The 24,008-nt window shown below is 39.7% G+C and overlaps 1 protein-coding gene across 2 annotated transcripts; it reads right to left on the reverse strand.

Annotated features, from left to right (window-relative positions):
* Positions 1-637: 637 nt before the first annotated feature.
* On the reverse strand, positions 638-13,605 carry MANEA (mannosidase endo-alpha). 2 transcript variants are annotated; one of them, XM_044427537.1, is made up of 5 exons: positions 13,455-13,605; positions 9,930-10,516; positions 8,146-8,255; positions 7,114-7,190; positions 638-6,581 (listed from the first exon to the last, which is right to left on the reverse strand). In XM_044427537.1, exons 2-5 carry the CDS (start codon positions 10,474-10,476, stop codon positions 5,945-5,947), a joined length of 1,371 nt encoding a protein of 456 aa, XP_044283472.1. In that variant the 5' UTR covers positions 10,477-10,516; positions 13,455-13,605; the 3' UTR covers positions 638-5,944. The 2 variants fall into 2 exon arrangements, with proteins under 2 accessions (XP_044283472.1, XP_044283479.1); XM_044427544.1 differs by lacking the exon at positions 13,455-13,605 and adding an exon at positions 11,882-11,905.
* Between the last annotated feature and the right edge of the window lie 10,403 nt (positions 13,606-24,008).

Raw genomic sequence — 24,008 nt, forward strand, 5'->3', positions numbered from 1 at the left:
CCTGTCAAGAGAGAAAGTAAGTAATGATCTTTGTTTCTATTTAGTAAAGGAATAAAACCCACTTACAAAGATGGCAAAAGAAGCAACTCTTGTGGGAGATGAAACCTGACTACTTAAAAGAGATTAGGTACATATCCAGCCTTTGGTATAACATCATACTTAACATAGTTAGATATGCTTGACAAAATCCCCCTCAGCCAATCTCAGGTGACACTATCAGCTTTACCGCCACAAAGGGTTATTGTGATTGGTGTGAGGGGTGGAGTGAGAAAGAGAAGACCCTTTCCTCAGTAGGAGGCTGGGTTGGGAATATAATAATGCCCAAAAGATCACAGCTACTGGGTTTCTGCGGCCTTGGCCTCCCACTGTGCTGTATCATGTCTCAACAGTTCAGCCCCACTGCTACTACAAATATTCTGCTAAAGCCTGAACCCTACAGAAGGAGAGGAAACATTTTGCCTATGGAAGGTGAACCAGGCAGACAGTTGTGGAACCAGGAAAAGTTCTCCCATGTATGATCCAGAGTTATAAGCACAAAGCCCAAAGTGTGAAAACTCAGGATATACAAAATGCTCCAAACAGACAGAATGGTACGCCTTTTCCAGTTGCTTCAACTAAATATTATGAGACCACACAATAACAGAAACTCAATAAATTTATTTGTTAAACATAGCTTGGAAATGTTTGCAGTCCTTACTTCAAGTGTTAATTACATTACAAAGTATGCAGTAGTATTTTATTATTTTAAGTGCTTTCTGTAAATAAGATTTCCTGAGACATGCAAAATATTTTAAATTTCTTTAAGTTGAACACAAATTGTGTACAGCAAAAGATTATACAAGAGCAGTGGTGGGTATACTCAGTGGCACATGGGACAATATAAATTCAATTATATTATATTACACTGAATGTGTCACAGAAATTGCACAAGATGCATAAATTTCAATTTTAATCAAATACACTTAATTAAGAATGTATATAACTAATAAAAATATTAACCATGTAAAGATTGGGTAGTTCCTTCTCAAGGTTTAAAAATAGTATGGTTTACAGTTCAGGAAATGTACACCAACACAGAAAGAGATATTTTTAAGACAGAGTTCTTGCAGTACTAATTTGACCCAGTTGGGATCGATGCTGTTTGTTTTAGTTACATATGGGAAATCCATTTCCATAAGGACTAAGAAATCTTCAAAGTAAAAGACAATGCCAAGATATGTAAATTCACAAGTAACTGTTGCTTCAAGCATCCTTAAAAGCTCACTGTGGGGCTGGGTAGGTTTCAGACAGTTCAATGAGATTAACAGATCTCAATGAAAAGAGGTCTAAAATAGGAAAACTAGGTTGTGGTCTCCAGTATAAAGATGCTTCAAAAGCTTCCTACAGAGAAAATACTTGCAGGTAGAAAAAGTATCTGGTGTGCGAATCACCTATATGCCTATTTGTTAGTTGCCTGTACATGTGGTTGGCCATGATTGTGCACAGCTAGCAGTACAAAAAGACAGTGTGTCTATATGGTGCAGCATCTTGAGTGGCTCTCAAGGAAGCATGCTTACAACTGCCACAGTAAAATTCTATTTGGCTTTAAATCCCATTACTGAGAATAGTGCATCCATGCACAGCTTGCAGTTTCTTCAGTAATTCTTGCCCCTGTTGTTTTCCCCCAGGGTCCAACAATTCTAAGTTGTCCCAAATGGTTTATGAGCCTTCTGTCTTTTAGCAATTTGCTATCTCTGTTCCATTTCTAATAGTAAAGTTTTCATAGCCAATAATCTGGTGACCCCCTTTTATTTAATTGCATATATTTAAATAATTTAGTAAGAGACTGGTAATGCAATACTATTCCTGTTTACTCAGAAACAGTGATGTGGGGTGAAAAATTTGAAACTGAAAGTTTTTTAATACTTTATGTTTCTATGCAAAAATGTGCATTTCATAAGTTCATTAATAACAATGAATGGATGCCAATGGCAATACAGTATAATGGAAGCCTAGAAGTTTCGATGTCATAATTAATGTTTTTCAGGTAATTATCTCTAGTAAGCATCTCAGAGGATAACATAGGTCACTGAAATACATACAGCTCAGTAAAACTGAAGGTCCCACCAAAAGCTCAGTAAAAGAATGGAACTCTAGTGAAATAGATGAATGGCTGTCAGAATAATATTGGTTGGGTTGCTAAAATGTATTAGACTAGACAGAAGTCTGGCAGTGCAGAGATAGTCTATGCTCTGCCAGGCAGTTGCCATCAGGGTAGGAAGACAGAGATGACTCCGGCTCTCTTTCCTCCTCCTCCTTTCAACTGCCACCATCCCTCTTAAAAAGGCCACTGTGCTCTTCTCACTTACTGGCAGTGGGTACAAAAGCGAGATGGAACTACAAGATTCTGGGCCCTCTTATCCCTGCAGAATGCCTCCTTTTCAACCTCAATGAGGTTGTTGAAGGTTGCTCTTGAAAAGCAGCTGGCTTGGCTCTTCCTAGGATAGCTGCAAGGGAAATGGTAAGTGGAAGTGTGGCTATAAAAATCTTCATGAATTCTCAAACGATTTGTCAGTGCCTGAAAGCAAAAGTGGAATGGGATTTATAGAACTGGAATATATTCTTACAAGTTCTTTTCTGGCCTCATCATGCCTGAAACCACAGGATATGTAGATTTCTTTTGGAGCCAAGGGTGTTGGAAGGAGGAATGCTACAGGGAATAAAATACTTAGTACCCATTATACTCACAGTGAAGTCACTAAAAAGCACGAGGCTTACTAACTGAGCTTAGAACGGGATGCAAAGAAAAGAAATGATCATTTTTTTAAAAAAGTGAAAATAGTTAGGTTTGTCAAGATTTGTCCATTTCAAACCAAGCAGTGGGAAAACGCCAATCCTCCTGCATCTCTGCTACAATGTAGCACTGCACATTTTTCAAATTTGCCAAACCAAGATCATAAAATATACACTGAATCAGTGAGTGTTGGTAGTGAGTTTCAGATAAGTGTGATGGGAGCTCAGCAGAGAGGCACTTTTAATTTAGACATCCTAAGGCACTCAGTGAAAACCACAACTTCCTAAGATATACTCTTACTGAGGAATGGCTCAAAGCACAGGTGATCCTGTTGTACAGGTCTCTCACCAAAGGCTAAAACTGAAGAACAGCACATTAGAAAAGAGCCCTACAATAAAGTCACCCCTCATATGTAAAATTTATATAAAAGGGGGTAATTTAATGGATTTCTTGTATATTTTTATTCTAATTATTTTAACGTAAACCTTCTCTCAGATTGCTAAAAGGTATGTTCACAGGAAACAATAACTAAAAGGGATCTGGACAAGGGGTGCATGCATGTAAGCAGTTCTTCATTTCCATCCTGAGATGCAGGAGCATAAGAGCTATGAAGTATCAGACCAAAGAGCCATCTAACACCCCATTTACTCACATAATGGCCAACCAGCTGCCCACAGGAAGCACACAAAAAGGATGCGTGTTCAACAGCATCTGCTGCTAAAGTCCTCCAGCAACTTGCATACATAGGCATACCGCTATTACTATTGTTACCACTACACTGCATTTATAGCTCACCATTTTTCCTTTTGAGAGGAACTTAAGGTGGCTTACATACCTCCATTTTATCTTCACAGCAGCAGCCTCATGAGGTAGGTTGGCCTGAAAGTTTGTGACTGGCCCATGGCTGGCTGGGGACCAGATCTCCTGGGTCCCCAGTCCAACACTCTAAACAGCCTTAGGACTAGCAGGCATTCGTCAACCTTATTCTCTGTGAATTTCTCAAATCCCTTTTAAAAGCCATCCAAACTGGTGGCGATCACTACATCTTGCGGTAGTGAATTAGAGTGTAACTAAATTTCACATTGTTAACGAAGAACTATGTGAAGAAATACTTTTATCTATCCTGAAGCTCCCACCAATCAACTCCATCGAATGACCTCAGGGTCCAGTATTGAGAAAGAGAGAAATGTGTTTCCTCATCTGCTTTCTCCACACCATGTATGCTTTTCTATAGGTCTATTGTATGTACATTTAGACCTAAGTTTTTCTAAGCTAAACTATACCACATGTAACCTTCCCTCATAGGTGAGTTGCTCTGGCCTCTTGATTAGCAGAGTTGCCATTTTTCCAATTCTATAATTTTCTTTCTCAGGGTGTGGTGAGCAAAACTGCATACAGTATTTGAAGTGTGGTCACACCACTGATTTATATAAGGGAAGTATCTCTTTGCAGTTGTATTTCTAATTCCTTTCTCAAGTCAGTGCATACATGTAAAAGGAACCAAGAACTAATAAATAAAAGCTCCAAGATGAGGCTTTTATTGTGTCATTGCCCAAACTCATTAATGCAATTTTTTTTAAAAAGGTGGCCAGACATAATTTTCCATTTGTAACAATTCTGAGTTTTATTCCACTATTTCCTCCATCTTTTTTTCTCAAGCCCCGCAAAAACCAAAAAACAACAACAAAAACCCCCACAAAAAACAAGACCAGACAAAACAAAACACAACACTGAGGAGGAAAAGAAAGAGTAGCTATAAAATCCTTTGAATCAATGATGCTAGCAGCAAACTGTCTAGAAGCATCCTCAGTTTTGCTTAATAAGAGTGCACCAATTAAAAATGTGAGTGAACGAACTGCACTTATACCCATGACATGTTTTCAGTTTTTATCCTAGGCAATCCCAGTTGAAATTGCTATATTCAATTTCACTTAGGAATAGATAATAAATGCAATACTGGAAAAGGATGATGCTTCTAAAATAGTGTTAAGCCTCCTCCCCACATGTGTATGACTAAGCATCCTTCTAAAATAGTATTTTGAAAATAAGTTTTTCTCTGTAAAATTACATCTTGTTAAAGCAGTATAAAAAGTGGGAGTATTTTATCTTCTTTGGAACTGATTCCGATGATTGGGATCAATTTCAAATGTCAATGACTGCTCTACTTGCCTATGAGAGTTCTTACCTACTGGAGATTCACCTCCAAGCCCAGCAAGTTTATTTCAAGATCAGAATGCCTTCTGGAGAGCACAGAACAAAGGCTGCTTTAAGAAGAGTTGCTGCTCCTCCACAAGTGTGCAAACGGAAACAACAGTCCATTTGGGGCTTTCATATCTTAACATGATGCTATGACACGTTAGTAAACATTTCTTAAAACAGCCTAACTGAAACTACTGCTAACTGTGAATATCACGGTGTAACACTCATCATTTCTAGGAAAGCAAATGCAAATATAAAGATAGGAATTTTTAACTTCCATGAACAATACAAAAGAAATATTCTGGCTTTGTGCAATTAATGAAAGAGGGCTGCACAGGAAAAGCAGGCTATGTTCTTTCACATTTCCGATTTTTAAGTGGTTCTTGAGCTGAAAATAATTCTAAGCAGATTCTGCACTTTATCATGGGATAAGCAGTTGCATGCATCAGGTATGCATTAATTTTAAAGGAACTACAACTGCTTGTTTTTTCACAGCTGTTTCTATTCCCTAATCTAAGAAGTTTCATAGGAGGCCTTCTATACTAGCACCTGGGGATATTTCACTTTGTTCCTCACACTGCACTGGAAGCCACTTCTAAACCTAATTTAAAGCAAATGAGGAGCAGTATGAAAGGTTTCTTCTGGACAGGGGGAAACTAAGAAGTCCAGGTGTGTGCAAATATTCTATAGAACTACATGGGCTGCCACCCAAGTTGAAATAAATTCTGCTTTGTTCTACTTGAGGAAACAAGTATATTTAGTATATTGTAATACACAGAATATGACTATGTACAGTCATACTTAAAGAAATGAAGAACTTGTATCGCTTGCCATGGTTACCTTTACTCCTTAAAGTGAAAACTTTAAAAAACCAACCCCACAGTCACACAGTGCAGACTACACCCTCACAAGTAAAAATGTTCTCAAGTTATCAGCAAGACACAATTATGTGTTCCTTGTTGCAGCAGCACTTCAAGTAAGCCACTGCTCTTTTTCTTTGTTATATTTTTCAGACCATTTGCGAGTGAGTTCCAGATAAATATTTGGTTTATGAGGCTGATAATCTAGGTAAGTTGTCTTTCCAGCCTTCTTTGGAATGGCTTTTTCAATCTGAGTCCCTTCATGCCATTCATTGAAAGAGGTGATGGAAATGATTTCGGGTCGTACTAGAAGTGCAGCACTGAATGCAGTCTCATAGTATTTGCCATTGACACGGTTCCGTGTGTTGTGGCTGTTCCACGGTCGGATGCTGGTATCAACATAGCCTGGTCCCACACTTGGAATAAAGATTAGGTTTTTTGTATCACAAAAAGCTTTCAGACTTGGCCAGTTATGGTGGCTTGATCCATAAGAGAAGCCATTTGTTGCAAAATATGTATAAATTCCATCAAAGCCACTTTTATGGATGTCATGCTTATGTTTTTCTTCCACAAGAAGGGCAATGAATAAACTATCATATGGTGTATTGCGTATGCTTTGGGATCCTGATACAGTAAGTAGATTTGCCCAGATTTCAGGGATTGTTATGTAAGAATCATAAACATAAAACATGGGAAGGCTTCTACCTTTGCCGACTTTATGTCTATAAAAAGCTGGATGATCTCCATATCTATAAAACAAAGAAGCAAATAAATCAAGCAAATTTTCTTTTTATTTTTTTTCTAATGAAAGTTAAAAGTTATTCCTCAAACTTCCTCCTTCCCTCAATTATATTTCTGCTGAAATGTGGCACTATCATTAGTAAAATATATAATGAGAAAAAATTACAGGTGGCAATGGAATTATGTTAATTTTAATTAAATCTCTCATAATATGAAGACAAAATTACTCTATTACTATGCCTTTAATCCCGTATTTCTCTTAGTCAAGGCTAACTACAGATCATGTGAGGTTTATAATATGAAAGATAACCCTAAGACACCACGATAAAGATGACAAAAGGCAACTAGCAGCTGTCCCTAATCTCTCAGATTTAAAACAAAGAAAGTTCATCCAGACAATTTCAATTAAAAATATATCAGTTTATGAAACTACATCTTCTGCTGATAAATTGGCATGAGACACACAGAAAACAAAGACACCTGAAGAATATTGGACAAGATGAAGTGATGCTAATATTTAAATATTTCAGAAATCCTTACTTGTCAATGATATATTTGACATTGCTGTACATAGTGTGATCATCTCTATCTTTGTATGGTTCAATATGGAAGGCAACCTGAAAGATGAAACAATTACTTTTTTATTTATTACAGTTATATACTGCCCAGTAGTCACAGATAGGGTTGTAGGATTTTGTTTTTCTGGTTAAAAAGAATTGCTTCAGGATAGAAAATAAGTTGAAGTCAGAACTGAAGCCAGTTATCATTCTTCCTTCTCCAAAGTTCAAACCTGACCGTGAACCATGTATCACCCATGCCCAAAAAGAATGCATTAAACAGGATTAAGGAAACTTTACAGAAATATGATTTTTGGGGCGCTGGGATAACAGGAAGGAATGTACAAACAGCCCAATGAGGATCCAAATTATGGAATTTTCAGTTTAGTGAAGGCACTAAGTTTAGCATTGGGACAATTTAAAACAAATTAAAGCCCATCCAAAGAAATAACCATGTTTCGTCCTCCGTACAATAATGGTGTTATTCTATTTATGTCTACTCAGAAGTAAGTCCCACTGTATTATATGGGGCTTATTCAGAAGTAATTATGTAAAAAATTCTATATATTTACTTGTAAGTCCCACAGAATCCAGCTGCTTCTGAATAGACATGTATATGGCAAGTTGTTCTTGAGATGCAGTGGTATGAAAGTCTTTATTCTAAACTTGACCCATAGAACAGGGTTGCTTCCAACCGACTTAAATATATTTGTCTTATAGTACTTAAAAGTGCAGCATTACACAACTTTTTTGTAAACAGCCCAAAGTCTGTGGGAATGGGGCAGCATACAAAAAGCCAAACAAACGCCTTTGGCTGAAATTAAAACATGAAAGTAAACAATTAACAATGCAATACTTAAGCATCTATTCAGAAATAAGTTAAACTGAATTCAACAGCATGCCACCTTTGTGAACATAAGTTTGTAGCCTAAATTCTGCTAATAGTGAAGACTCCCCACTTAATGAATCCCTCACATCTACAGTTTTGCTAAGTCTAAAACTTATTATATCATACCTTTAACTTGTACTTATGTGCAATATCCAAAATTGTAGGCACCAGGCCATCAGTAGGTTCTCCATTTTCATCTGCCATACCAGGTGGATACCAGGAAAGTGCCAATACCCCTAAGGGGGAAAAATTGTTTTTTTTTTAACTTGGGTGCCTAAGTCAGCAAAAAATGGAAAAAGATTGAATGTGATTAAAATGTATTTTCTGAGTTAAGCAAGCAAGAAATGTGCCCATAGTTTGAGATTTCAATTTCAATATTTCTAGAAAGAATAAAAACATTACAATGAAAAGTGTATTTAGTCATTTTCAGGTATCAGTTAATGTATTTCCTCTGTACTTTCATGAAAACATTCCTAATTCCGAGTGTGATTTTACCTCCAGAGCAAGCTTCCTGAAAGAAACTAGGCAAGCTCTGTGGATAGAAAACTAGCACCTTTGGTAGTTGGTGGGGAGCTCCAGAACATTGCTTTTCCTTGGCAGTCAGTGCCTTTTAATTCACTGGATCCATGGCCCTGCAGATTCGTCAGCCCCTTAGCTATGTCCAGGCTGGGTGGAACTAGTGTAGTGAAAAAGCAACTCTGGCCTTTTGCTCTGGCCCACATAAGGCAAAAGATGCTGGGATGCAGTAATGCATCCACTCCTCTTTTTCTAGCCCACCTTGAATTGCTTTATTTGCAGCTTCAGTGTAAATCACATCTTAGCATTATATCTAGATAAAAATAATCCATATCACCACGTGGTAGGATAATACCATGCAGGCACTTTCCACCCAATTGTTGGCTTGGGGCTTTACCAGACAGATAATAGCTGTATGCAGGGAGGACTCGGCTACTTGGAGATTGATCTACAAGGTGCGAATTATGCTGCTGTCAACTCTGCATGAATGTGTTTCTGTGCATCTGCAGGAATGACAGGAGACAGCACTGGTGGGGATGAGATGCTTAGATCACATTTGTTTGTTCTGGGGCTAATCCTAGTTCCATGAAATCCTAAGCGTGCAATTATATCTTGTGGAGAAAGGAAGGACAAGAGGTGCACAAATAAATCTGGTGAGCTTTCTTAAAATGCTGTTTAGAGAAGCACTCAATTCTGTTTCCTTGGTAAATATCATTGAACAATCTATGGTGGAACCATTAAGATCCACCCTAACAAGCTGTCTTCAGACTTAGGCACTCAGCCTAGTGGAAGCCTGACAATAAGGAGGTAGATAGGGAAAAAAGCTTGCTGCCAAGCAGACTTGGGAGGGAGGGTGAGCTCTCTGAAGGTGCCAGCAAGAGCCCCTTGCATCCAAAAGTGGTTCTGTTTTCAGCCACTCTATGCTTGTGTTTCTGAAGTCAGGTAAGCTTCAAAATGGTACAAGAGACAAGCCAGGATGCCTTAGTTTGGCTGAAATGGGAAAGCACAATCAACGTAAACAGTGGTTGCCAAACTAGCTTCAAGCTGTGGTTCCTGATTTATCAGTCCCAAATAAATCACGGTTAGTGAGCCAGTCTGAGTTTAGATATAGAAACAAACATCCTCAACAGAACAGACTAAAGATAACAGAGCAATTCATAAGCTTGTCTTCTACATTGTTAGACTTAAGACATTTTTCTTCACTCAGTGAGTAAAAGAGATTTGTGATTCAGTGAATGTTTGTATATTAAGCAGAATAATATAGCTAGTAGGCATAAAAAGGAAGTAAAAATTCTGCATGTTATCACATAGAAGTAAAATGTAAACAATTCAAGCAAAATCTGATTTCAAATAAATCCATGCCAACCCCATGATAAAATTAAGTATCTATTTACCAATGGAAGCTGATAAAATCTGCTTCATGTGAGCTTCTATAACAGAGGGGTCTTTGGAACTGTAAGGGCCGAGTCCAGGATAGAAGCTGGCCCCAATATCGTCTGGGGGATTATGTCTTCCTCTTGGATAACCACTTGCAATTTTGGCATCCCAGTGTGTCAACAATGGATGGTTCCAATGAATGTATTTCCCATCAAACTGTGGAGACCCAAACCAGCTGTAGTAAAACACATGGAAGCTGTAATTTGGAGAAGGTAGGTCTTTGTCCAGTTGTCCTCCAGAAACTGTAGGTGGGTTGATGTTCATTGTCAATGGATGTAAATTTTTAGTTTGTGTGAAGCTATCTTCCTTAGCTTTGTTCTGCAGACTTAACTTGCTTTTTAAGTGTGTTGTTCGCTGCTGAAAATCAGGGAAAAGGCCAAGGCCAAATGGATCTCCAAACACTGCTCTTTCAGGTCTGAGAGTCTTCAAGGCCATCATTATGGAGCAAATAAATAAAATGAAAAGCAACAAAATAATACATGTTCTCCTGCGGAATCTTGCCATGATGTCATTGTAGTTTGAGGTTGACTTTGGAGGCTTCTGACTGCCAATGATTAAAAATAAATGGTTTTAAACACTGCAAGTGATTTATAAAATGATGAAAGATACCCATATTGTAACTATGATTTAATGCTTATATAGTACCCAAAAAATTAAGCACTGTACATATGTTAAGAAATGAGATAAGCCCTGACCATAGGTTCAAGGTCCAATAAACATGAAGCAAAAGGGAAAATGAACTGGAATTAAAATTTCAGTGTAATTCAGCTTGGTTTAGAACTTTGATTTTTCTTTACATGCAAATATTTTAATGACATTTTCATTCAATTTTCCTCTGTATTAAAACTTATATGATTGTTTATCAGCTATACTCAGGAATCAATGGGATCTTCTTAAAATTATAACTTATGCTGTTGGAAAATATATTTTTATATTTATTTTTTATTATGATAGTATTTGTTTAAATGTGGCTTGTTAAAACTATAATATATAAGATTAAACAAAGAATACAGAAAATATATGTATAAAACTTGAACAAAATTGTGAGATGAGAATGAAGAATAATTGTCTGTGCAAAAAAAAGGATAACAAATGCTTATCCTTAAAACCCCTTTCCTCTATTCTATTACATTTCCATGATAAACAGCACAATTAATTAATTAATTAATTAATTAATTAAAACATTTTTATGCCGCCCCATTCGCCGAAGCCTCGGGGCGGCTTACAACAATAAATTACAATAAATATAAACATTAAAAATCCAAAAAATACAATATAAAATAAGCCACCCTGGCCAGATAAGATCAAATAATACTAACAGTTAAAATGCCGCTTAAATAAAAAGAATGCAATTTAGTTGCATTCTACCGCTTCTGTAGGAATGTTCTGGGCAGAAAGACCTTATCATGAGATAAAATGAGCTGGAAGAAGAATGCATTTTTAATAAAAGCTACAACGATGTTATACTGCTACCAGCCTGGTTCACACATAGATAACTCACAGTATGGATTATCACTGAATTGTAGGTTGTTCTTGCATGCAAACCCTGCACTACTGTTTAACTAAAGGTGGTTAACTATGAATAATTTGGGAAGAAAACTCATGGTATGTTGTTGTTGTTGTTATGAACTCTAGGCTAGCCATGGTTACCAATCCATAGTTAAACCACAGTGAGGTGCTTGAATGTCAACCCCGGATTCAACAAGCCATGATTTAACATTAACCCATTTTCAGCCCATAGTCAATCTGTATTGTGGGCTGTTATTACCTGCAAGCCAGGTCAACATGTAGTAAACCTTCCCCCAGTGAGACTCTTCAAATAGTTCATCCCAAAATGCAAAGTTTATGAGAATGAAAACTGGACTTCACTCATCAAATTTTAAATTCATATAATCAAGCCATCTCTTACCCTTGAGCCTCAAATCTGGGTGGACTTTCCTTAAACTGATTTCTCCTATAATGCTAAGTTTCAGTTCACTCTTATATTCATTTTCTGACTATGATGAAATGCAATTCATCCAATCCATCCTTAACATGGTGTTGGGAATTAAAAAGGCAGCTGTTCTTGGTGGACATTTCAAGGCCAGGAAGACATGGACTCCTGAGGGGAAGAAGGAGAAGCCATGGGAAGCCTCTCAGCTCCCAGGACTTCTCAATATGTCACCTTGCAAGAAAAACAACAGGGTAACAATTATATTTTCCATCAGCAGAAGATGACGGGGAAAATCCCCATACCTATCAGCAGGCCTCCAGCACAGACCGGAGGACACGGTGTGTTTGCAGGCTAAAGGAAAAGAGGGAAAGTCCCATTTTGCAAGTAGAACATTACATTCTGCTCATAGTGTTTATCTAAGGCCAAGTATCCATTCCAAGAAAATATTCAGAACTTTCTGAATACATCACCCAGCACCAACTGCTAAGTTAACTGATCACCTGTTATAAATATTTCAAAGCATATTTAATGTGGTGCACATTAGTGTCGTACTATCTTTTGACAGGTATCATATTATAGTAGAACAATTGAAAAAACAGAATGGCCAAGCTCTGCTAAGCAAGGATAAAGCCTGAACATTACTCTTTGCTAGTATGTCATAGGATGAATTGACTCCTCCATAACCAAGTCTCTTTGCCTAGGATATGAACCAAAGTCCTCAGTTTTGCAAAATTGTGTTTCTAGAGTCTGGAGAAAGCTCAGAACTTTGTCCTTTCCAACTCCAGGTGTGCTGCAATATTCCCATGTTTGTAGTACTTATAGGTTTCTTTTAGACGGTGGTTAAGGGAAAACAATAATTATTTCCAGAAGGAACCAAAGGACCTGTATATCATTCTTCTCCAAACTGCTACACTCCAGATGTTTCAGATTACAAGTCCCGGTGTGCCCCATGGCTAGCTAGGACATGCTGGGAGTTGTAGTCTAACACATCTGGAAGGCACCACCCTGGGGAAGACTGATGTGTGCAGTTCTCCATCTCCGGGCAATTTCGTGCTTCCCACAGCCCCTGAAAATTTCGACAAGCTGGGCAATAACGAAGGCCTAAGCGCACGGCGTCAGGATGTGAACCGAGGTCCTCTCAGTCCAAGCCCAACATTTCATTACTACACCACACTGGCTTTCGTGTCACGATGCCAAGCTTGCCGTCAGAGAGACCCCAGTGCCGCTGTTCAACCTGCCCGCGCAATCCTGGCTGAAAGGGCAGCTCCTGATGGGCTGCAGCAGCCCCGCGCCAGGCATGGCTCCGCCAGCTGTTCCTCCACCAAGAGCCCCGCGGCCAAAGCCCCCGGGAGAGTCACATGGGGCAGGGGGCGCGCGCGCGCTCCCTCCTCCCGCCTCCCCCGAGGACGGGGCTAACAGCCGCCGAAGACCCTCCCCGCCCCCGCATCAGTCGCCACCACTGTCATCGCTGCCGCACCGCAGAGGCAAGAGCCGGAGTGCCGCGCAGCGCGCGAGGCGGAGCCGCCGCCTTCGGCAGTCTCTTACTCACCCGTCTGCAGAGCGGGAGCTTACGAGGACGGGACACCCGGGGAGCACTGATTCTGCGTCAGGGGCGAGGGGGAAGCGAAGGGGTTGAAGTAGCGGTGAGAGGCCGGGGGGGGGGGCGGGGGGAGAGCTAGGGTTTAAGACTACCGGTCAACCTCCTTCCAGAGTTGGCTCCCCCTAGCTGTTGCTGAGTTTGCGATTATCTTGTGTGGGCATGCGCGGTAGCCGAGAATGAAGCCACCGGCGCCCTTAATTTCAGGAAGGGCTACAGGGCTCGCCTCTGCCCCTTCCGCTTTCTCTGGCGCAGCAGATATTAATCTCGCGTTCTATCCCACTTTTCTCCGTAAAGTGCAGTGCGCATGTGCCTAACTTTAGGCAAGCGTTTGGGAAAGGGTGCTTGACCCAGCCCCTTCTATTCTGAAGGGAAAGACGCTAGCTGGGTGAGAGGGAGCGGTAAACACAACAGTGCCTTGTTTTCCCTGCAGCTGAGACTGAAAAAGTGGAGCAGGAGAGAGATTCCCAGGTCAGAAAGCTCCAGGGTCCCCTTCCACATTCAGCTGCCCTAGGGCCACATGCAAACAAGAAATTGCTGTTCCTCGCTTCTTTCATGTACCAGAGCAGGAAGGATTAACTCCTCTGTGCTGCCTGGAGAGGAAGTGAGCAGTACTGTGTGATTACTCATGCACTGTATTTGTTGATCATTTTTATATCTTTGCCTGAAAAAAATGGTGCTTAGGGGTGACTTTGAATGTATGGCTATGAAAGCTGGACCACGAGGAAGACTGAGTGTGGAAGAATTGAAGCCTTTGAATTGTGCTGGAGAAGACTCCTGCAAGTCCCTTGGACTGCAAGGATGTCAAACCAGTCTTAGAGGCGATCAACCCTGACTGCTCTTTAGAAGGCCAGATACTGAAGATGAAACTCAAATACTTTGGCCACCTAATGAGATGGAAGGGTTAATTGGAAAAGACTCTGATGCTGGGAATAAAGGAAGGCAAAAGGAGAAGGGAACGGCAGAGGATGAGGTAGCTAGATGGAGTCACTGAAGCAGTTGGCATGAGCTTAAGTGAACTCCGGGGGATGGTGGAGGACAGGAGAACCTGGAGGAATGTTGGCCATGGGGTCACAATAGGTCAGATGCGACTTCGCGACTAGCAACAACAGCAAGGGTAACAAATACATTTTAAAGTCATTAAAACAATAATACGTTTTTAAAAGATCTCTATCTGCCTCATAGGGAGTGCAAGTGGAAGAAGCAGCCACCTCATTGGCTTGCTTGCTCACTTCTGCTCTGTTTTTGAGTGACATGGTCATCAGGATTTGGTCCAACTAGCCCACCATCCATGCTATGCCTTGAGAGAGGTGGATGAGCAAGCCACCTTTTGCTCACTTGTGGCTTAGCTCTCATTGCATTGCTTAGTCCAGTTCCTCCCACAGCACCACCCAAAGAACCAAGTTCCAGGGGCAGAGTGCAGTTGTCTAATCATGGGAGCAGCTACCATCTCTTGCCCAGACCTTTCTGAGGGAAGGAAAAGGTGAGCAATGGTGGAAGTAGCAGCTACTCCTGCAAGAAACAGCTCTTGCTTCTTCTGGTTTCTCTCTCTGGCTGGCTTTTTATGGAATGAAACATACAAGCAGGAGATGACATTGGCTGTGCCTACCCCCATTTTCTTGCTAACTTCCTCTGGACAAGGATAAATTTGGCTGAAGGTTGGGGGAGCAGAGGTAAGCAGTCCCATCTTGCTTACCCATACTATCTCAATAGTTGTGGAAGAAGCAGCCACCTCACTGGCTCACCTGAATTCTTCCAGGCAGCACAGCAGTAGGATGCTGCACAGAGAACCCAGTCCTCTCTGTTACACCACCAAAGAAATGCAAGAGGAAGGAGCAGTTTCTCTGTACAAGTTTCAGTCATCTGCTGCCTTATCATTTGCCCTTCCTCAATGGGTGGAGGGCTGGGCTTATTTGGACCAAACCTTGCCACTTGGTGGAGGGTGGTGGTAGGCAGGTGAGTAAGTGAGAGGATGAGAAGGCTGCCCTTTCTGTGACCATCCTACTAAACTTCACTGCCTCGATGGAGATAGCAGACAGTTAGCATGTGGAGGAGTTTGCTTTCACCTTCCCTTTAGGCAGCTTTATGGACCCAGTACCCACTGCTGTAGTGCCCAGTGAAAGTCAACAAGAGGAGCAGTTGCTTCTTTCCCTTGGCTTGGGTCTGTGGTATACTCTGCCCCAGAAGTGGCAAAGCTGGGAGATCTTTCTGAGATGTAATATATATTTTCCTATTCAGCTTCTATGCATGTTCACATTAAGCAAACGTAAGTTTCTTGATCTGGACCATGTTTGTTTAGATGTAAGCCAGTGTGGGACTTGCTTTCAAGCAAAGATATATAGTATTTCACCTTTATACCTATTCTATCCTTTTTTACACACATGCTCCTATGAAGTACAATGTGCTTACTTTCAAGGTATGCATAGGATTGTGGCCTCAAACTAGTTTAAATTTGTATGACTGTCTAGGATCCAATTAATTATGGACACTTCCTAAAGCAAGCAAGCAAACCAAAACTAAGCACAGTAAAATCTTAACTATCAGTAAGTATAGAATTCTGGGGGAAGCACTGGTCAACAAACCAGTCAAATTATGGGATAAAGATCTGTGTTACCTTGCTTGCTCAGTACAGCTGTCTTGCATCCCTTACTTAAGATTCTTGAGCACTGAGTTGTGCTTCTTCATTATTTAGCAGAAAGGAAGCTGTATTAGTAAGTTGTAGCCAAACAAGGAATGAGTGTTGCGGCATCTTAAAGATTAGCAACTTATTCTGGCATAAGGTTTTGTGGGCTACTGTTTTCTCATTATGCATATAGATCACCATCAGATTTCAGCTACCAAACTATACATTATCTTAAAATGTTTCAGTAACAACCCACTTTGGTTCTCATGTCTCTGTGCCCAGGGATGAACGGTCTCAAGAAAGTGTTTTACCAGGTGTACTTTTTCCCTGCTTTGCCCATGGAATATATTACTTCAGGAAGGAGTGTAATCTGCATCTATCCATCTTAAGAACAGTCATGTTCGTGAGAACTCATCTTGAATTAATTAAGATATAGTTGTACTAAGGCTGCCGAATATTTAGTATGCACATTTACTTGGGAACAAGTTGCATGGGACTAATTTTCGATGAAGCATACATAGGAATAGGATGTAAGGTTTAGTGATTTGGAAATAAATCCAGCTGAAGACAGTAGGAGAACTCATGAATAAACATGCTTAGGATTTGGCTGAATGCTTCCAGACAGAGGGTTCCTATCATTACACTCAAAAGACATAGTGCAACTATTCTGGCTTTTCTTCCCTAACAGTTTTCCCCCAGTAAGAAGATAGAAGTGGTGGAAAAACACTGTAGGGCTACAACTTGAAGACACTGTCATCTGAACTCCTCATTAATCAGAAAAATGTGAATGAGGCTGTATGATTACACCATAAAGTCCTTAAGTGGAAGCAACCATAGGATGCTGGGCCGTGAAATAAATCCACAAACATGAATCACAACCCATACTGTCATGTTTGACTTTGGAGTGTTTTCATGAATTCATTTTAAGTTATTTTTTGCCTTAAATTAATCTGTCACAGGAAGAGAGAACTGACTAAAATATATGTTAAGTTCAGGTAAGACAACATCCTAGGAACATACTTTAAAATAAAATATTGGATGTGTACACTGCCCATTAGCCAGAATGGCTCTCTGGACAGTTTGCAAACATAGTCTAAACAAGTAAAATAAAAAAAGACATAAAATAGTCTAGTTTGGTTTCTGCAAAATAATATGCAGAAGTAATCACCATGGGCTTTAGTGAAGGTGCCCAGGACCAGTAGCACATGTACAGTATTCTATTTCAAAATGTTATAAAGGAAAGACTAAACAGATAAAAAATTACCAATAACAGCATGAAGTCAAATGTGGAAAAAAGTCTCTCTTTATAGAGAAATGTATATTAATTGCTAAAAAAGCAAAGATTGACATACAGTAGAATGGATTCTGACTTATGCACAAACATTGAAAGAAATTAAAACTGGTTTAGATGCAGCAAAAACACTGTATTGAACTGAATGGGAGAGTTTATCCTGAAAACAAGAAAACACTTGAAAATGGACAGATTTGGTGGCATTAGCTGTTAGTGGATTAAGCATGTGATCTTCAGCCTATGGCTCTTCAGAATATGTAGTATGACCAAACTTCTTCAGGTACTTAGCACAAAAAGTGAATGGTAAAAAGTAGAGTTTGCTTAATGGTAATACGATTGATTGAAATATATTCTACCACCCTCCACTCACACACCTACACCTCTTTTTTAAGCATGTATCCCCTAATTTCAGTGAGAGACTGAGATTTGAACATTTTGCAGCTGTAGGAAAGCTTTAGGAATGATTGCTATGAAAAAAAAAAAACTATTACAGTTCCTGTGATTCACACACTTCCTGAAAAACCAATCCAGTGTGCTGAAGCTAGATAAAAATCAGGTATACATCACAAAATTGCCTTTGAAAATGAATGAAAAAATTGATGGATGTTTTCCTGTGAATTTGTGAATGGCAATCATTCCAGAGGCAAACCTATGAATGTAAAGCATGACATCAATGCTGCCTTCAGTGCACATATATTTTAGGCCTCATGCATAAATAAATGTAATGAATTTTGTGAAAGGTAGGCTACAACATACTCTGCTGTTCCCAGCAGTTCAAGGAAAAAAATTTGAGTAGTTATTGGTTTGATAATCAGTTTTCTATTGAATATGTTTAGAAAACATAACTTAGTCTGTTTTACTTGTCTTGCATTTGTTATCCCATCTTCTGATTTCGGCTCCTGCATCCATAAGTTGCAATCTTACGTATTTTCAGAAAGCATGCTTCTCATTTATGCTCTATATCCATTGCTAATTTATCCATATTTCATTCTGACCCTTTGCATATATTTGTATCTCGGAATATTGTTACTTGTAATACTATTCACAATTTAGTTACATGGAACAGATACTAAAGAAGAAACTGTGAATTCCAAGAGAAAATCAGGCTTAGAAATTCTCCTTTTAATTCCACATATTCAGCTTTTTTAAAACCTGCTTTTTTCCCCATGTTTTCTTATCCGTAACCTGATTGCTTTGTAAAACAGTTGGTGAAAGGGATCAGTGTAGTTTAATAGCCAGGATGTTACATGTGAACTGTGGGGAGCTGATTGCAAATGCCACTAAGGTCTTTGCGTGACAGCATAGCTTGTCTCTCAGGATTGCTCTGGGGTTAAAAAAATAACCTTAACTTGAGGTCTTTGGAGAAAGGGTTTTCTTCTGTTGTGACCTGTATGCACTAAATGAGAAAAACAGAAAGCTGTCTTCAAGATGGCTATTCATTCTGAGATTATTTTCCTACAGTGCACAAATTTTGAATTTTTAAAAATAAAAATTTTAATGCACGAGTTCTGTCTACCAGCAATTCAGACTTTGGCTTGTTGTGCTTAACCACTATACCTAACAGGAATGCATATTACTTAGCAAATTGCTCAATTTTAGTTCAGTGCTGTCTCCTCTGAGGTGTTGAAAAAAAGACTGTTTTTCTCAACCTTTATCAATCATTTTTTCTGCACTATACTCCAATGAAAGATAGCAATATCTTTCACTGTCTAAAAGTACCTCTACATATCACTGTAGTTTTAAAAAGATGCTCTGTAACTTGCTAAGTATCTTTAATCTTGTGCAAAAGTCAAAGAATCTGGCTACTGTAGTCTGGGGATATAAATCTGATTTATATGAAGGTGGACCTACTCTGGGCACCGTCTAGCAATGCCATCCTCTGACAAGAATCCTTCAGTCCGAAGTGAGGGATTATGTCCATCACACTTTTCCCAGTTTGCTTTAGACCCAGAACTTTAAGGCCTGAATTGATTTCATTTTTTTGGAGGGATTTTACATCTCGCTGGAACTATTCCCAGCACCATTAATGACTCAGCTGTGCTTGTTTGAAAGTGTTGCTGAAGAAGTTGCATTCTCTCAATGCAACCTCAGTCACAGGTACTGCAACCCCAAGCTCTGTAGGTTATCTATTCTTCCTCAGAGACCTCAGAAGAAACTCTGCTTTTGAGGGCAGAGGAGCATCAAGTAACCTCTCAAGGCTTTTACTCAGATTAAGAAAATCCTTCTGTTTCTACCCACAAAATCTCAAGCACAAGCCTCATGCAAGAGAAGTTCTATCAGCTGTGAAGCATATCTGCCTCAGGAATTCCTAAGATGCCATGGAAAGTTTCACAGCTGCTGATGTTTTCCTGAGGTCAACTGATAGGATACTCTTGTGCACAGCCATTTAATCTACATAAGGATTGGTATTTAGGAAAAGGAGTTTGTTTTTAGACTGTATTTGTGCCTGAGGTGGAGAGTTCAAGTTTTATGCAACTGCCATAGTCACTAAAAGTTTAGTAACTCATAGTTTATGTTTCATAAGAATATAAATATTAGACTCTGATCTTTCAGTCCTAAGAGTTGCTGGTCAATTAACTCAGGCATACAAGAATGAGAAATCCCTTGTTTCTCCTGCAACTTACACATCAAAGAGACAAATGAAATACACAATACTGACAAGCAATAGATCCTATACAAAATAAAAGAGGGAGAAATTTTCAAAACTTGACTGAACTCAATTAGTGTATATGTGTGTTTTAATGACATATCAATTTACTTTTATGATGTTTCGATACTGCATAATCATCATTTTCTAATTGATTGAGTATTAACATCAAAGAGAATTAACTGAATGCTGTTTCATCACTTTTCAGCAGCAATCAAACATTTCCAATTACCACTCAAGCAATATGTGTAAACTGTGTTTTGCAAGAAATAAGGTACACTATTTATTTACATATTGGGGAAGATAGTATTAAAATTCAAGTGACAGAAGCCTTGAAAGAATCTTGAAGAAGTGATGCCATATCCAAACCTTCCTTTGCTTACATTTGGAAATGCAAGGAACATGTTAAGCTATCTGCATAACTTAGTATATTCCCTTTTCTGTACACTACCTTTGATCCAAAGGTTTCCATACTCTACCCACGTTGTCAAGACTGTAAGCTAATAATATAATGGACAGGAAGAGAAGCATCATATAAACTATCTTGAGTTGCTTGCAAGAAAAAGGTGGGATATAAATATAGCAACAGCAATTACCTGGGTTCAAATTCTAATTCTTCAGGATTCCTGCTTTATAGCTGACCCTCTTGGTCACGATGCTGCAGTAGTTCTACTGACCCACAGGTTTGCTGTAATAATAGAATGGGGAAACTCATTTGTAGATGATGTGAAAATATGTTCAGAGATAAGATGTGCAAGGATTAGAAAAGCTGTACTTGCTGAAATTTCTCCTTTCATATGACTGCTGAAAGACATAGGCACCGTCCTTGATATCTGACCTTCTAATATTTAATAAGATACTTCTGGGTTTTTCAGACATTTTGCCTTAATCACAGAGGTAAACTCAGGCAAGTCAGAAACAAGGCACTGTAAGGAATGCAACTCCTCCCTTCTCTCCACACCCCCCTTCCTTAAATCAGTTGATCTGCACAAGGTGACTCTTCTACTATGTTCACCATGGAAGACACTTAATCCAAGGGGCAGATTTGCTTCCTTGAATGCCCAAGTAACAAAATACTCACTAAATGGAGTAGATTCGGGGACAGGGGCAGAGGATCAACAAAATCACCTCTGGCATCCTGCCAGCATGATTCATTTGCTGGACTGGATGCCTGGAGGAAGGAGTCCTTGCATTCACAGGAGGAAAAGTCTGGTTGCAACCAAATATTCTTTTTGCTCAATGCAATATTCAGTGCCTTGGAGTATTATTTTTCCATTATGGTGATTTAAATGTTGCAGTATGTGCAGCAGCATATTTCATTTACCTATGAGTGACTGCATCGCAAAAAATCTTAGTGCTGAAGTAGCTGTTCTTGTTTTTTCTGTTTTGTCTCCTATTAGGATAAGCAGATTACCAGAAATGCAATTTCTTCTGTAAGTATGTCTACCAGAACCTTAAGATTTTCTTCAGAAGTCGTACTCCAAGTGCTCTGCTGAATGAAATTAAATTGGTGACCAGTAGGGAGACAGCCCTTTTGGTAGTGGCACCCCAGCTATGAAGTGGTGCCATCCCTGAAGTCCTTCTGGCTTTTAATGGCCTTAAAGAGCTTTTGCTTCACCTATGCCATTGAATCATGTTACCTGAACCTATCTGTTTTAAAACTGGACTGTTAATTTAAAGATGATATTTGCCATTTTGAATGTTGCCTTTGATTTTACAGTTTCATGGTTAACTTCTATCATGTTCTATTTAAAATTATTTTAATTTTTGTTTAGTATAAGTCAATCCAAGAACTTTATGTTATGGGGCAGCATGCAAATGCCATAAAGCAATATACAATGTCTCCATGGTTAATAATCTTCCCCTCCCCCAGCTATTTGCTTTGCTATCATTGTTGGCCCAAACCACCCTGGCCTTAAAGGAACTAATGCCAAATAGGACTATCATGAATAAAGTATGGAAGATGTTAAGCCTTACCGAGAAGGATTAACTTAAACCACCATGGGATAGGAAGAGAACTTCTCTCTGCCTTGCAGTTTTTAATACATTGTGTTGAGAGGGTGGTATCCTGTGTGACAGGAATGCTAATAAAATTATGTTGCACTGGTGGAAGGGATCCTTAGCACAAGGTCAGTTGCATTAGCTAGCTGATGGGATTCCTCAGAAAATCTGTTGCACCAGCCAATACTATTTTCATTGCACTAGAAATTCCAGTAATATATTGTAAATTATGTTAGCACTTGTTTGGAAATCAGATTTTGATAACCTGTTCCCCAGTTCAGTCAAGGTAGGAATTAAGAAATACAGTAATATCCTTGTTTATCTGATGTGATTCCACTAAAATATTTTATCATACATTCATCCATCCATATGCCTATCTATCTGCTGTTGGAACAGTAAATGATTGTTAAGAAACCAGACAAGCAGAGGGGATGTGAAGCAGACACTTTTCTGAAAGGTCACGGAACTGTAAAATCCGGTTTATGTAAATGTTGTTGCTGTGATCAGCCTCTGGTGGCCTATAAACAGAGTCAAGAGTCATAATGACATTCATCAGAAGAGTACCACAGGCAGACTCTGGCAGCCTTCCTGTGCTCCTGTCAAATGGCCCCCATTGCCAAAGTGTCCTGTGCCCCCCCCCCCACCCAACCACACACATTTGGCTGTCAGGATAATAACCTTCCCTCAAGTGAGAGGACACTTAAGCTCCAGATTTCAAGCGGCACAGTTTGAGAACCCAGCAAATCTCCTCAGGCAATGAGCTTTGCTATTTACTCCATAGCTGGAAATAGTCAGACCTGCCTATTATTTTATCAGGCAGTTCAGAGAACGCTGGATGGAACATTTCTTGTTTCTGCAGAGGATGACTCTGAGCCACTGACCTTGCCTAAGCTGCTGCAATGTCTAGAGAACACCGGGTGAGCAGTCACATGGAGGAGGCTGCTGAAGAGTTATAGCACTGTTTGCAAGCAGGAAAGCACTGGCTCATCTACCCAGCATTGTAGATTGCAAGCCAGTCGGCCAAATTCTCATCTGAGAATGCTCTCTAGGGCTACATTCCATTTATGAGGGTGCCAACGGCAGGTTGGAGGGGCCAACACTTATTTTTGCTGATTTTAAGCCTCCTGAGAAATAAGCAGAGCATACTCTGATGTGAGTGGCCATAGCTCTCTAGAGTCTCAGGTATATCCTCCTCAAACCCACTACATAAGATACTTTTTAAAGACTGGAAATAGCAGAAGAACAACCCAGAATTTTATACAATTTTATGTGTGCATTCTTGTCCTGAACTATTTTCCTTCAGCTTCCACTTTTTATGTGAATACCACCCACTGCTTCAAATATAGGCATTGTGTTGCAATACTGGAATCATAAATTAGTTTTACAAGATAGCCTGCATTTTTATAGGAGTTAAAGGATTACATATCATTAAAGTAGAACTGCCAGGTTACAAGCATTCTGAGTTCACACACTGTGTGCTTCTGGATATGTAAAAAAAATAAAAATGTCTAGCTCCAACAGTATAGCACTCCTGAACTTGTGCAGAGTGCCTTTGGGAAGACAGTGGCACCTTTACCTGGCAGGGGCAGGGGCTCCTCAACTGCTGTGCTGCCTGAGAGATGGTCAAGCCCAAACGGCAGGTAGACACTGCTTGCTGGAGGGAGAAAGGCTCAGACCAAACTGGGCCTGCTGGAATCGTCCACACAGTCCACGGGAAAAGAACATGGTCAGGTTGTCTCCCTAAGTGCATTCTGCAACGTGCTGCCAGCCAAATCCACAATCTTCATTATTGGGCAGAAGTCCACTCGGTGGCAGAATGTGTGCATGTGTTTCTATTTAGAAAGCTCAGCTTTCAAGGGCATGGATGTGCACTATTACCAAAGCAGCAGCCATGGTTAATTGACACTGGTGTGCAAGCGTGTGCTGTGACAATACAAGCATGCG

The sequence above is a fragment of the Varanus komodoensis genome, unplaced genomic scaffold (genome assembly GCF_004798865.1).
Source record: "Varanus komodoensis strain SLA01 unplaced genomic scaffold, ASM479886v1 scaffold1, whole genome shotgun sequence".
NCBI classification, from domain to species: domain Eukaryota; kingdom Metazoa; phylum Chordata; class Lepidosauria; order Squamata; family Varanidae; genus Varanus; species Varanus komodoensis.